The following is a 14,836-nucleotide window of genomic DNA, read 5'->3' as shown; positions in this document are numbered from 1 at the left end:
CATATTCTACATAGACACCACAGCTTCAGCATGTTTGGTGGTCATCACAGCCCCACACAAATCCCAGAAACCCATGGGGACAGGGTGTGGGTGGAGGGGCTGCAGACACAGCTGTGGTGGCCCTAAGGCAGCAGGGTAGTACAGCAGCAAGGCAGAACCTTTCCCTGGTCACCCTGGGAGCCTCCTGCACCCCTCCAGGCCCCCAGAGTGGCTCGTCACACCAAGATGTCACCTCCTTCAGGACAAGGGCCCTCCTCGCTCGCTGCCTGACAAGCAGCAGTGCCCATACGTGCCCTGCCACGTGCCTGCCACGGGGAGCTGGGGGCTCCTCTCCAGGGCCACCACAGCACCCACTCCCACAGCCACCACTGCAGGCCTGGACTCCTGGGCAGCTGCTGCAAAGAGCAGTTGGATGGGAAAGGGCTTTATCCTCACACCAGGTCTGTTCCTTCCCTGCACAGCAGGCACCCACAAATGTGCTCCAGGCATGCTAGGGATGCTGTCCTTCTTGCCACCCATGTCACCTGACACTAAGGGGACAGTATCAGTCCCAGCCAGGTCCTGGTGGGGACCTTTCAAGACCTTAGAGCTCCTGCTGCAGGGTTTTGCCTTGCTACAGGCAGTGTTAGAGCAAAGAGGAGAGGAACCACTGCAGTCCTGGAAGTAAAACTGGAGAAGGTTCCAGACTTCAGAGGCAGTGACCTTATCAGAGCCAGCAGCAGCCAAGGAAGATGAAGGCAGGACAGAGGGAAAAGGAGCTGCTGTCAAGGCTGAGGAGCCAGGAGCTGCTTGCAGATGGAGGAGCCACTGGCTCAGGGCACCCCCTGGGCTGGCACAGCTCCCCAGCTCCACGTGCCTGCCCACAGTGCCTGCCCTCCTGGGGCACCACTCTCAAGGATGACCTCCCTGTCAGAAAGGATTAGCAGCCCCATGTCCACTGAGCTGAAACAGGACACACAAATACACATTGCTCTGCTGCAGATGAGCCGTGCTTGGTTTCAGGTGCATTAATCCACAATAAACACGGTCCTGTGGAGATACCTGCACCGAGAGAGCAAGGACATGAGTTATACCTGGCTTAGTTGGCTCACTGAGTTTGTACACAGGTGGTAACTGAAGGGAATGGGACAGGGGTGACAACTGGATTATTCCTTCAACTGAGAAATACGAGCAAAGGTTTGCCTGACTCAAAACACACACCAGGAACAGCTTCCTTCTTTTTTTGCAGCAAGGCAGACCCTAAGCAAACCTACCTGTTTCTGGGCTCCAACACGGGGTTAAGCAAATTCCATTTCATGCTCTGACAGAGATAATGACTCATGGCCCTTCAGCAAGAGAAAAATCCCCAGGAAGAGCAGCTGCCTTAGCTTCCAACTTCTTCAGCCATGTGCTGGGCACAGCAGATGAAAATAGGTCAGCAAAAGCAAACAGCAAGCTGAGGCCAGAGGACCCAACCAGCAGCGGAGCAGCTGTGAGAGGAGCCATCTCTCACTTGCAGCTGAGCAGCATCCTACTGCCATCCTGATACAGCTCCATAGAGCCCAGCTGTCCTCCTGCCCCATCCCGTCCGCCCCTGTGAGCACAAACTGGAGCCATCAGGGCTTGCTCTCTTATGGGAAGATGCAATGGGAGAAAATTCCCGAGTGGTGCTCTGCAGCCAGGGGTGTCCAGCAGACCCACATCCCACCGCTGTACAAATCAGGGGCTTCACAAGCCCCAGATCTGCAGCCAAATTCCTCGCAGGCAGGGGGACAGGAGCTGGGAAGGGGCCTGAACTCTGTCCATGACACTCCTCACAGGCTTCAGAATCGCCCCCGTGCAGGCTGAGGTAACCCTGGATCTCCCCCAAACGCTGTGGTGGGCAGGGACACACACCTTGCACAGCGTCACACACGTGCCCTCCCCTGACTCACGGCATGGGACAGAGCAGGCTGGTGGCTACGCCTTCGAGTGTGCCCAGACAGGGATGACTTCATCCTACAAAAGAGTAGGAAAATCAGCCCTGGATTTACAGCAGCTGTTTGCAGTTGGGATTGGCCACAAAAGGAGGCTGGCCTGAGTTGGCTTACACTTAGCAAGAGACTGGCACATCGCAGGCTGGGCACAGCAGTGGCCATGGCCAGGAGCCACAGGTTCCAAGTGTGTTAGGTGTGTGGGGTGTGTGGCCCATCTCTGCCACAGCAAAGGACCAGTACCACAGTTCTGCTTGGTTTCATGCACACCTCAAACTCGGGCTCCTCAGAGTATTTTCCAGGATGCTTTTTCTGCTGAAAAAGCCCAGTGGCACTGTGAGCACAGAAATCCTGGGCTCTCACAAGCCTCTGCTTGCAGGGGAGAGAGCTGAGGGCAGCCTAATGCAGCACATTCTTTCGTGCTAAGCTAAGTCTCAAGAGCAAGCAGAGAAGGAGCATCAAACGCCGTGTGCCAAACACTCCATCACCAGCTGGGCTCCCCCATCCCTCGGCACAGGCTGCTCCCCCACGCCACCTCTGCCTGCCCTTGACAGGAGCCTTTACACCTCCTGTCCCTCGGCCGGCAGTCACTGTCCCTCTGTCACTGTCCCGGGACATCAGCCACAGCCACGCGTGCAGCTCCTCAGCAGCGCCTGCTGCACTCTGGAGTGGCCCCACTCGGACGCCACCAAGCCCGTTTCTGCTGTAAATACCCGCAGGAAATGTCATCAGCCTTCCTGCTTTGCTTGCTGCTGCTGCTGCCTCCGATTTTGGGAGCCCTGGCACCCCGCCTTTCCCCAGGCAGGCCCCTGCTGGCAGCAGAGCAGGGCTGGGCTCTGAGCCCTGTCTTCAGACCTCTTTGGCTGCGCCGGGGCCCGGCAGCTGCCGCTGTCCTTCCCCCCAGTGCCGCCGGGAGCAGAGCCTGCCTTGCGCAGGGATGTGCGCGGGTGCTCCCGCAGCTCTCCTCCAGGAGAGGCTGTGGCCACAGGAGCCGCCAGCCTCACTGGAGGCCACCGCTGCACAAAGGCTTGGCCTCTCTCAGGCAGCACGGAGAGGGACAGGGAGCTGCCGGGGAAGCCCCGCACCAGCGGCACCGGCCAAAGCCCCCGGCTGCTCCTGCTTGGCTGCCTCGGCCAGCAGCGCCTTTCTTTAGCCCCTGGCAGCGGGGATGGAGCCTGCTGTCACCTCCTCCTGCCCGCCCCGAGGGACACAGTATCACTTCCAAAGCTGGCAGGAGGCTCCCTGGCAAAGGCAGCAAGGCCAGCCCGGCTGCTCCTGCAGGCAGCGGGATGGCGGAGCTGGGCCAGAGCCAGGGCAGAGCCCCGGGCTGGCCGCCGTGGCCAGGAGCCGGCAGGGAGGTGGTGGCAGCGGCTGCTCCCTCCCGGGAGGGCTGGCTGCCCGTGCCAGCAGCAGATGCCACCCCACAGCCCCCGTCTGCCAGCGCCAGCCCCGCAGCCTGGCCACAGCCACACACAAAACTTGGGTTTGGGGCAGCTCAGCTCCAGCCGGCGCCAAGACAATCCCCAAACCACAGGCACAGGTTGGGCACGCTTAGAGGTGAAAGCAAAGCCAGCCACTGGAACTGGCTGGGGTGACATTTGCCTCTCCAAGGGAAACACACCATTGCTCTGGGAACCCGGCCAGGCCAGTGATGTTCCCATCTCATTTACAACTAGACCAGTTCAGTTTTTGTGCTGTGAAGAGCCTCTGTGCTCAGCGGTGCCAGTACAGAGATGAAGCTGCTACTAAACAAGATCATGGTGAATCTCCGGCGCAAGCATCTCCCAGCTCAGGAACAGCAAAACCTCTGTAGTTTAAACATGAATTTTACTAGAGAAAGGCAAAGGTGAAGCTTCTGGAAGTGCCAGAAAATTTCATCACTATGTGGGTGGTGAGTCACTGGCACAGGTTGCCCAGAGAAGCTGTGGCTGCCCCATCCGTGGTTGGAAAGGTGTCCCTGTCCATGGCAGGGGGGTTGGAACGATGTGATCTTTAAGGTCCCTCCCACCCCAAACCATTCTATGACTCTGTAAGATCAAGCTGGCAAACCAGCTCTGTGCACTCAGCCAGGAGCGCTGGGCTCTCACCCCACCATGCCTGCCCGAGGAACCAACCTTCCAGTGGTGAACACGGGACTGCTCACACTGCAAGGCTCTCACAGCAGCTGCCCAGGTGGTGTTGGGCAGTTTCCCCCCCTGCACTTTTCCTTCACTGCTCATTGTTAAAAGAGCTGGAGATGACCAGGTGTGGCATTCTTCATGCTGCCGTGCACTCAAGGCCAGTATTCCCTCCTTCAAGAGCAGTATGTACCTAGGAATTACCACACATCCCCTCCAAGGAATCGATCTTCTTAAGCCACTTCATTCAAACCACATTAGTGCTCTGCACTCCTGGAAATCAGCCTGGAGAATTTCAGCCTGGGCATTCCAGGCAGATACAGCAGCACTGTGCAACAGGAGGGTTTGGTTCAAACAAGATGCTTTGATGCCACACAGGAGGCAGGGGTAAAAAAAAGAGAAAAGGAAAAAGAGCTCAGTTTTGCAGGGAAGCCTTTAATAGCTTCAACTAAACCAGTCAGCTCTTCTGTCCTAATCATGTGCTTCATTTATTTCCAGCTCCTTAAAGTTAGACAGTGGCCTCAGACACTCACCTTGATTGCAGAACTTCAACCCATACTTGGGATACTTGGCAATGAATGAAGCAAGTGATTCTTGGGACAGGGCAGAGCATGGACACAGCTACACACAGAGGAGGCAGGATATACAATTTTATCCTGACCAGACAACTTTTAAGTATCACTCTGCTTTCTGGAAACAGAATAAACCCAATTCATATTCAAATGCACTTTTAGTGCAATTTGTGTGAAATCTGATACCAACATTCTCCACGTTCCTTGAATTTGCTTTTCATTAAAATAATAACAACAACAATAATAATAATCCATCCCAAGACATCCATCAAGCTGTCACGGTCATTAACAGGAGCTGTCTCTCTTACCAGTCACTGCTGAACACTCATCTTGAGTGAAGGAACTGGTAAAAAGCACAGCTCAGCTGTGGATACCCAGACCTGGTGTGAACCAACACAAGAGCAGGATTAGGGGTATCCTTCCCAGGCTTTCCCAGATGTTTGCTGACAGCCAGGGAACAGCAGAAGGCCCCACTGGGCACAGGCTGTTCTGGCCACTGCCAGCCCCTCTCCCTCCCCAGTCAAGCCCCACTCATGCCAGCCCCTAAGCCTGCACACCATGAGGAGATGATCAATCCTTTACATGGCTACAGGATGGGAGGAGGCATTTCCTCTACACCAGGAATTCAAGCCCAGGCCTCCTGAACTTCTTGAACTTCACCTAAAATTTTGCCCACAACCACCAAAGTCTCCAGCAATGACCCTCTTTTCCCCCCCACCTCCTGTTCTTTGCACCCCTGCCCCCTCTTGCCCACACAGTGCAGAAAGACCCAAACTAGACAATAATCCATTTGGTTCTTTTATTAGCAGAAGTTAAGAATACAGCAAGTAATAAGATCCCATCTTATATGGAACCATCACCAGAGCCCCCAGCCATCAAAACCCCAGAATGTGCTTCATTGCTTCCAACAGTAAGCAATTGTTAAAAAGAAATATACTGAACAAGGCCACTATTTAATGGGGAAGGAAAGAAGCTGTAGGTCCTAACTATTCTATGGCAATAACCTGCACACAGAGCAAGCAAGCCTCTGACTGCTGAGAGTAAGGCATTCAGGTGCCAACCTGGGAAGAGTTCTCAGCAAAAGCTACAGAAAAGTGCACAGCTAGGTTATTTTTATTGGAACACACAAACTTCTTGAACGGAGAGACTGACTGGGTTAAGAATAGCAGGTGGAGTACTGTGTTTTTGTAATAGTTCTGTGCTGTGTAGGACCAGGTTACAATCACCCTTCGAGGAGTGAACGTGGGATGACCCAGGATGGAGACTGCTGCTTCTGCTGGTACTGTTCAGAGGTATCCCAAAGCACCTTCCAGCCAGCTCTGGTTGTGATATGTACCACGCTTCGCTCACACACCAGCCTTGTCTGGGATGCCAGTGCTATTGGCCCTTACATCCAAGGTAATACTGCTCTTTCCTTCATTTAAATACCACAGACCTGGTATCAACTACTTCCAGCCCTGCAGGCATCCAGTGAGGGATCCTACTGAGAACACATCCCTCTAGCCTGCAGACTGCTGCAGCTCCTCCTTCTGCACTGACCTTGCTCTCAGAGGCTTTACTCCACTCGAGGGGTGAAGCCTTAATACCCACTCAGCTTTAGGAGGCCATTCTGCTTCTACCTGACTCCATTAGACAAAGTAACTCCCCAAAGCACACTGTGACATCCAGGGGATGGGAAGATCTTGCAATCCACCTCTTTATCTTGAAGGATAAAAACTGAAACCTGAGGGAATCTTAAAAAAAAAAAAACCAAAACCCAACAACAAAAAAACCGACCCTGCACAACAACCAACCACCCTTTTCCTTCCTTCCCTGTGAAATACTGCATCATGGTGTGAGCTGTTTAACTCATCTGTGAGAGAGGTAATTGCTCTGAATTTCCAGCTAAAGCCTCCAAGCAATACCTGTGCCATAACAAACAAAATGTTCAAGTTTCACCTTACGACTCCAAAGATTCTCCTTCAAGTCTGGCTTCTGACTGGGCTCCAAAGCTCAAGCTACATCAATTACACAGGAGAAGGGTATTTGCCTCCCCTTATATAGGAGGTGTGTCTGCTCCACAGCAATCCAGCTGAACTCTCAGGTCTAGGCTTAAGAAATACCAGCAGTCCCATTGCAAAAGCACAGATGGAAAGCAGACCTAAGGACAAAAAAAAAAAAAAAAAAAGAAAGAAAAAAAGGAAAAAAAAGAAAAAGGAGGAACTGCACTGGGCTGGTTAGGGATCTATTCCTCCTAAAAAAAACCCCCTCAAACTGCCTTGGCATATGGAGCCTGACACACAGGATGGTGATGCCAGTGCCTGTTAACTGGAGCACACAGCTTCCTCTTTCCAGTCCATCTTAACCCCACCTCTGCTTCCCCTCACATGCTCAACTATTTTCTGACAAGTCTATTACCATCATCCCTCAGACCAAACAAAGCTTGCAAATGGCAACCATCCTCTCCCTGGGGGCCTTTGGGTGTAGGCAGGCACTGATGGAGTTGGACTGTTTGCCATTCATGTGCAGTTATCCCACCACGCTGCAGTTCCTAGGGTGACACCCAAACCAACCAACTGTAGGATCCATGATCCCAAACTGCCCACTCCACCCGGGCTGGGAAGGCAGCTGTCCCACACATCTGCAGGGAGCAAATGCACCTTCCCAGCTACTGGAGCAAATCCATTTGCTCACACTGTGACCTGAATGACACCATGATTAATCCAGCCTTCACAACCCTCGTGTACATGTCCTGAACCTACTCCAGGTGCTGGCCAGGACCCCACATTGCCCAGGGCATGCTGGCCACCAGGAAAATCTACAGGGCCAACGTGCTTCACTCCTGGGAATTTTACCTGGTCCTCCTGCAGTCGTTTGTTTTGTGCAAAATTGAAACAGTGTGTGGTACTTGCATGTTGCATTCTTTACAAAAACCCTTTTCCCCCCACCCATTGTTTAAAACATTTATATAAATTTTATTTAAACAGAAAGTTAGAAATCTTATTTACAATTTGTTTTTCTCCCAAAAGAGCATCTAAAATCAACGCCCAAACCCTCCAAGAGGATATAAATTTAACCTTGACTTTTTTTTTTCTTTTTTTTTTAAAAAAAAAGGAAACTGCTAAGCTATCCCTCCCCAATTCTACAAATAAATATGGCATTGAACAGAAGCCGATTTGGAAAGGGTCCTCTGTAGCTCAATCTGTAGATCCCAAGAATAAATTAGGTTTTCAGAATTTCCTGGTCTTCAAATTGATTTATTCCATTGCTTGAGGTATAGAATTTATCTTGGTTAGTCAGAATCCCCATGAAGCTCCATGCCTCATCAGCTGAAACTTGGATTCTTCTTAGGTATTCCTTTTGCTGAGCCTGGATGCTTGGCCCGTGCCGGCGGCTCTCTTTTGGTCGTGACCTTGGGCTGAAGGCTGCTCCTACTGCATCCCCTCCTCCTCTGTGCAGCCCCCTCCGACCGTGAAGCGGAACTCCTGCAGGTTGGAGACTCCGTGGAAGTGCACGAAAGCGCCAGCCACGACGAACACGTGGAACAGCTGATGGGAGTGGAACTGCGGGGAGGAAACGCTTCTGTTCAGCCCCGGGGCCCCCTGGCCCTCAGCAGCCCCACATTCAGCTGAAGTACACAGTAACACAGAGCAGTGCCTCACACCACGGGCTGCAGAGCTCTCCAAGCTGTGTGTTAAAGCCCACCCCTCTACTGTCTTCAGCAAAATAATCCAATTCTCCGCACACACACATCCCCCCCCTTCCCTTCAGAGTCACCTGAACCAGCTGGTCAACCCAAAATTGTGCAACAGAAGTGTTGTAACTCATCTTTGCAAAGGGACAAGGATCATTTCAGAACCCTAGGCAAAAGGCTTAAGCAGGACACTTTCAAAATTAGTTCCTCCACAAGACACAATGGTGGTTTATGGATAAAAAGGGTCCTCTCCTACAGATAATAGGTACAAACTCTGCTCTGGTCACAGGTGTAAGTTTTACCAAGTGGATTCTGCATGCTGGTATTTTGTTTCTCTACCACCAAGAAACAGAACAGAGAAACGTGGCGTTATAATAAAACCTAGAAACAACTGGATGTTCTGAATGAATGCCCAGGATGTCACTGACTGGAGCAGAGCAGAATGAAATCCGTGAGGGAGCTACACGACAAAGCATGCCTTGTCTGAGGGAAGCTATACCACTGTGGATAATGCTCCTGAAATATTCCTACAAATGTGTATTTGCAGGCTTCATGGGAAGCTTGGAAAAGAGCTGGTGGTGCACCAGTGCTTTTGGAGCTTAGCTCGTTGTAGTTACAATGCTTTGGCCACTTAAACAAACCAAGCAAACTGGTGCTGTGCAAAAGCCAAACAACCAGGCCTCACTCTCACTTCTAGTCTTCTTTAGGGGTCTTAAACAATCCTAAGTGCAAGTACAGTGGCCTTCAAAAGGTACACTTCCCCTCTACTCTTGCTCCACCCAACTCCTTTCCTTACACCTCCTCAGGTATTTCTCCTCAAGCCTTCATTGATGCTTTCCCTCATACCAGGTTTCCCCCACCACCCACTTGCTCACCCCACTTTCCCTTCTTCTGGGCCAGGGATCCCCCCAAAGCCTACCATCTCTGTCCAGCATTTTCACTGGCTATAACAAGATGAGGAGCCAGACAGGGGGAAGATCCCAGAGAACACACTGAACACCACTGAAATAACCATGCACTGCTCTGCACAGAAGCAAGGTAAAGACGTGTCTTTGTAGGATCCTCAACACACACACACAAAAATGTTTGCAGAATTCCTTGCCCATCTGTTAAAGCTCTCCAGAACTGTGCTGAGGTGAATCTGCACACCAGCAGTTACCTCAGACCAGCCAGGTTGTGACAACTTGGGAAGAGAGGCACCAGCTAAGGCAGGCTCAGAGAGCCCAGTGGTTTGGCCCCTGAACACCTATTGCTCCTGGTGCAGCAGTTTGACACTTGCAATAAGAAAACATTGACACAACATCCTTCAGGCTCAAGGGGAACCAGCTTTCAAATTGGTCTCCTCATCCAGTCACTCAGTAGACTCACCCAGATGTCACACTTGCCAGGGAAGAATCTCTCCGGGATGCGGGCAGCATATAGTGCAGCACCAGTGATGTACAGGCATGCCATGAGTGCCAGCCAGCCTATCTGCCCCATTGTGGCTGCTTTCAGGAGCCCCTCAGAGATGACAAAGTGCAGAGTGGGAATTACCCCACTAAGACCCAGACCTAGAAATACTCCTGGGAGGTAAAGAAAATGCGGGAGAGTCAGGTTTGAACACATTGGCGGTAAAGGGAGACAATGAAAACACAAAAGCTATGGAAGGAAAACTCAGTATTTGCCAAAGCAGCAGAGAGGTGACAGCTCTTGAAGCTGGAGGTCCCCCGAAGAGATTTTTTGGAAAGGAAGCTAAAGAATGCACAAACTTCCTTCATATACCAGAAGCTACTCAGTTATGTGTTCCAGCAGATAGCTGGAGTATTTCATTTCCTGATCGTGCCTGCCAGCTCCAGTGTACGTGAGGCCAGTTCCTGCTCTCGGCCTGTAGAGGGAACTGACACCACACAGACTGCGCCTCACTTCACCACAACCGCTCAAGAGCAAGACAAGGAGACACAACAAAGAGATTGTTTATCATATTCTGCACAAGCAGTCCTAGGAAACAGAAAAGCAGCATCTGTGCTCATCTGATCTGCCATATAAGAGAACCCTGTTTATTTGTTTAGAGTTTAGCAGCAAGGACGGAAAACTTGTAAAAACAGTGGGCATGGGGGGAATATTCCTGTCCCATAGAGAGATTTTAAGTTTGGAAAGCTGAACGCTCTGAAGGTACCCATAACTTGTCCAGGAAATCTAGATTTACTGTAGACAGCATGTGCAGGTTAAGAAATGAGAAATATTACTATTCAACCCAGCTGTGTGCACATTCCACAGCTACCCCCTAAAGCTCTCTTTCTTCCTACCTCGAAATGTGAAACCAAATCTGGTTTTGTTCTTTTGATGATGCGAAGAGAAAAACAGTCTTTATCTTAGCTCTGTGTTTTATCCAGGCAAATCATTCAGATTAATTCAATCATTCAATGATTTGCTGGTGTCTGAGTCTAGTGTTACAAAAAAAGGACAAGCACTGCAAGTACACATACACACACCAAGCAGTCAGTCGTTTTTTGAGAGAGCAAAGTTGCTAGATGCAGCTAGAAATTCTTTGCACCACCTTTCCTACTGCATGTGTTACTGTCCATTTCAGGAATGCACTTCCAGGACTTGCACCAGCCCTTATCTGTGCATCCAGTTGGGTACAATAAATACTGAAAGAAAAGCCATCAAGCTCCCAATCCAAGAATATCAAGTGTCTATAAAATTAAGCTCTCTTAAGTCTTCCCACGGTGGTTTTTCCAAGTGACAAGTAGGAAGCAGGAAAGGAAGTCAAGAAGTAAAACAGTTAACTTCAGGTCTTACCTGCCCTTACACCCCGGTATTCAGGGGTGGCAAACATGTCCCATTGTGAGACAATTATGGCTGCAATGCCCAGGACACAAATCACAATCAAGTAGATGAAGCAAGGCTGAGGGTTGCAATAGAAGGAGTAGTACAGCCATGGTACAAAGCTGCCCATTATGAGGAGCGCAATGCCAGAATAATCCAGCCTAGAAGAAAACAAAAATCAGTGTCATAAGAAATGGGAACCTTTGGAAGTCCTCACACTCACACACTCTTCTTTAGTGGACCAGCTGTCTACTTCTCACTGCAACTAAATTACTCTCACTATTGCAGCTTAGGTCCTGATGGCAACTCTTCCACCTACAGTAATGGATTACCTTGACACACAGCCAGTAAGGCCATTTTTGAGACAGTCATCAGCAATACCTTCAGCAGCCTTTAGACCAAAGCTTTCTGAGGAAAACTCACATTTGAGTTTCAGAAGAGGAGAAAAGCAGCGCAAGAGCCCTCTAAAGATAGGGCACACAGTATGTTCTGAGAACACAGCCAAGGCAAGTACTTCAGTATCTGACATGTGTGAGTTAGTTGGGCATCAGCTTCAGTGACCAGAGTGGAATAATGTTGCAATTTTTCAACCACGCTGGTTTTTTGTACACAAGTATAAAAAAGGAAATCCACAGCCACCGCTTTTTACCACACCCTGACAAAATACTCCTGCAAAAGTTGATGGAGCTAATTTTTCAGCAGAGGATTTTAACTGCTGGGCTACCTTAGAGGTGGTCTTGCAGATTACAGAATCCTGGGTTGCACAGTCTTAGGAAATATGAGATATTCAGCAGCCAGCCAAAAAAGAACGTGCAGTAAAACCAAAAGACCAAGACATCTTGATACACTGTGAAACTGTCTTACATAAGTTTAAGGTTCAAAGTTAGTCACAACGGCTGAAACGACAAGAAGTAACGGTGGCACTAAAAATTCAAAGTCCTGCAACTAAGCTCGAGGCGTATTACTTACAGCAGCAAGATGCAAGCACAAGCCTGCCAAACAGCAGAAAATGATGGAGTTTTAAGACTTAAATGACAGCACAAAAACTCACACTGAAACAAACTATAATTAGAAGAAGCTGCATTAAATCTCTGCTCAACTCTGTTCCAAAGTACATGCAGTCATGAAATGAACAACTCCCACACTAGGGCTCCAGGCACAAATCCCAGCCCTGTTTTCCCACCTGTTTCCTATTTGGCCTACCCTGTTCTCTAGGCACTTACTTGGAGAAGAGCCGGGAAACACCTTCTGAGTGGCAATAAACTGTGTGGAAGAGCCATGAGAAGGAGAGGCAGAGTATGGCTCCCAAGAAGAACAATCCAACGACCACTTTCTCCTGCACAGGTGCTACGAAGGACATGTTTGGCCGGAACATGTAGAAGATTCCCAGACAAAGGAAGAACACACATCCTGAAAAACAGCAAGGCAGAGAGGTGTCAAGTTCATGCATACTGAAAGCTTTTCTGTCTAAAAGCATCACCACTTCCCTTCAAGGCTCTCACAAGTTGAAACCACTCAGAGAAGCTGCAACTTAAGTGTGTTCCTGTGGCAAGAAATGGGATCCCAATTAAACACCTACACACTTGGGAAAAGAAGGATCTACCAGTAATTTATCAACTATTAGGAAATGTTTATAGCATTTGTTTGTATGGTATGCCATGATTAAGGAAGTCCCATCCAACTCTGGCGGGATAAAATTAGGAGAGGTATATACCAAGATGCTAATTTAACAGGTTACTAGTGGAATGGTAATGCTGACCAAACCACAGCCCTTTCTGTCTTGCTCTCTTTTCTTTGAGAGCAATGAAACCACTGGGTTAGATTTAGCATTAGATTAAAGCAAGCTGAGAATACCTAGGAGATGTGTCCAGATGTTGCCAGTCTCTGTGTGTATTCTGAAGATGCTCTTGAAACAAGCCCGGAAGGAAGGCATGGGTGGTCTGTGTCCATGCAGCAGGTAGTCATTGTCCTTTAGCCAGTCAGGCAGAACATCGTGGGGAATGACTCTCCATCGGCCCTCCCACACCTAGGGGTTGAAAGATTTTAGTGAAATGCAGGGAATGGAGTTCCATCAGTGCACGGAAATAGTCAGAAAACCCGTGTTAGTGAAAGTGCTGGAGTTAACCTATGAGTACAGAAAACAAAAGAGAGCTGATGGGGTGTCTCTGGGGAAAAGGCTTTACACTGGAAATACCATGCTAAAGTCACTGCTCCCTGTTCAAAACTGTGTCATTATGAACTGCATCATCAGAGAAAGAAATACTTCAGCATTTCATAGGACAGGAAGGCTACTGAGTTTTTTTACTGTTAATGAAGGGAAAACATCTAATTCACTTCCATGTTCTGTTATTTTACAGGTATTCTTTTCCATTTAATTGAAGAAGCCTGCAAGAACTGAGTAAGTTCTCTCCCATACATAAGTAAGCCTGTTCCTCCACCACAAGCCAACCTGACTGTCTGCTAGCATTTGGGGCAGGCTAGCAAAAGCAGCTACCCATCAGCACTAACAGGGGCCAGAAAAATGTGAAAGGGCGAGAGCCCAGCTAGAAGAGTCTAACCCCTTATTCAGGTTGGCTAAAAAATGCTCCCAGGCTCACAAAACAAATGGTGACAGAGCAGTTAAGGCAACAGACTCGTGACTCTCAATTCCACGGGACTTCTTCTTGAAAGGGAGAGAGGGGTTTGTGCACAGAGCTATTCTTGCAGCTGGCTCCACAGGAAATAAGTGTGCACAGATGTTCCCAGCACTGCTTCAGTAACACAAGACACATGGAGGCTTCAGGCTGGCAGCACTGCCAAGGACAGGGGTGGCAGGGAACTGCTTTATGTACCGGGGGTGTTTCTGCAGGGTTCCTTGGATCTGCCGGCTGGCTAGAGTTACAGGAGCAAGGCTGAAGGTTCCTGAAACACTAAGTTTAGAAAGCTACATTCTTATTTCAGTTTCAACAACAAGAGCCCAGAGTTTTTAAATCAATTCTCCACACTCGTGCATGGAAGCAAAACAAAACCATTCAGAATAACCAGCCCAGTTAAAGACTGGGTTCTTAAATACATTAAACAAGGAAATAACTGGTTTAGTTCATGAACAAAAAATGTGAATTGAAGTAGAAACAGAAGGAGGGAATTCAATTTACACAATCCACCCTACAAAACATTTTAAAATAAGAGGCAAAGATGCATAGTAAAAAAAATAACCAACAAAAGCAAAAAAACCCCCAAAACGACCCATGCGCAAAAGACCACCAAGTAACTAGGGTCCCTCTGTAAAACATCAAAAATAGTTCATAAACCCAGCAGGAACCAGTGTATAAAGGGGCAGCATTCCTTTCAGCAAGAGAGGAGGGCCAGAGACTGACACAGCCCAGTGGCTCTAAAAAGTAGCAAAAATTGAGCCAAGGTCAACAATTACAAAATCTACAATGGATTTACTTACGTATGGTTTCAATACAGTATTGTTTTCAAGTCAGGGACAAAGCTTATTCTACAATAGATGCAAATGGTGCTGGAAGAGCAAAATATTTGCAAATCTGAAAAGATCTGGACAAATGACCTTGTACATCAAAGTGCCTCGAACCAGAAGGCTTTTATTCTGCTTTGCACTCACAGGTGTTTCTCAAGGGACACACCTGAGTTGCATGATCAGCTCTGGAGTCTCAGTTGTAAATCCCTATTGTTCCACGCTCTACAATTTAATCCTGTATGACAGACAGATGC

The 14,836-nt window shown here is 49.1% G+C and overlaps 1 protein-coding gene across 5 annotated transcripts in view; it reads right to left on the bottom strand.

Annotated features, from left to right (window-relative positions):
- Window positions 1-5,426: 5,426 nt before the first annotated feature.
- ADIPOR2 (adiponectin receptor 2) overlaps window positions 5,427-14,836 on the bottom strand; it is a 45,078-nt gene continuing 35,668 nt past the window's right edge. For all 5 annotated transcript variants that reach the window (XM_048301059.1, XM_048301061.1, XM_048301064.1 and 2 more), the window contains exons 4-8: window positions 12,977-13,148; window positions 12,346-12,532; window positions 11,096-11,283; window positions 9,683-9,876; window positions 5,427-8,183 (exon numbers count right to left, since the gene is read on the bottom strand). In XM_048301059.1, the coding sequence (XP_048157016.1) occupies window positions 8,052-8,183; window positions 9,683-9,876; window positions 11,096-11,283; window positions 12,346-12,532; window positions 12,977-13,148 (873 nt within the window). In that variant the 3' untranslated portion in view covers window positions 5,427-8,051. The remainder of the gene's footprint in view (window positions 8,184-9,682; window positions 9,877-11,095; window positions 11,284-12,345; window positions 12,533-12,976; window positions 13,149-14,836) is intronic.

The sequence above is a fragment of the Corvus hawaiiensis genome, chromosome 4 (genome assembly GCF_020740725.1).
Source record: "Corvus hawaiiensis isolate bCorHaw1 chromosome 4, bCorHaw1.pri.cur, whole genome shotgun sequence".
Classification (NCBI taxonomy): Eukaryota; Metazoa; Chordata; class Aves; order Passeriformes; family Corvidae; genus Corvus; species Corvus hawaiiensis.
This window is presented reverse-complemented; position numbering and strand designations above follow the sequence as displayed.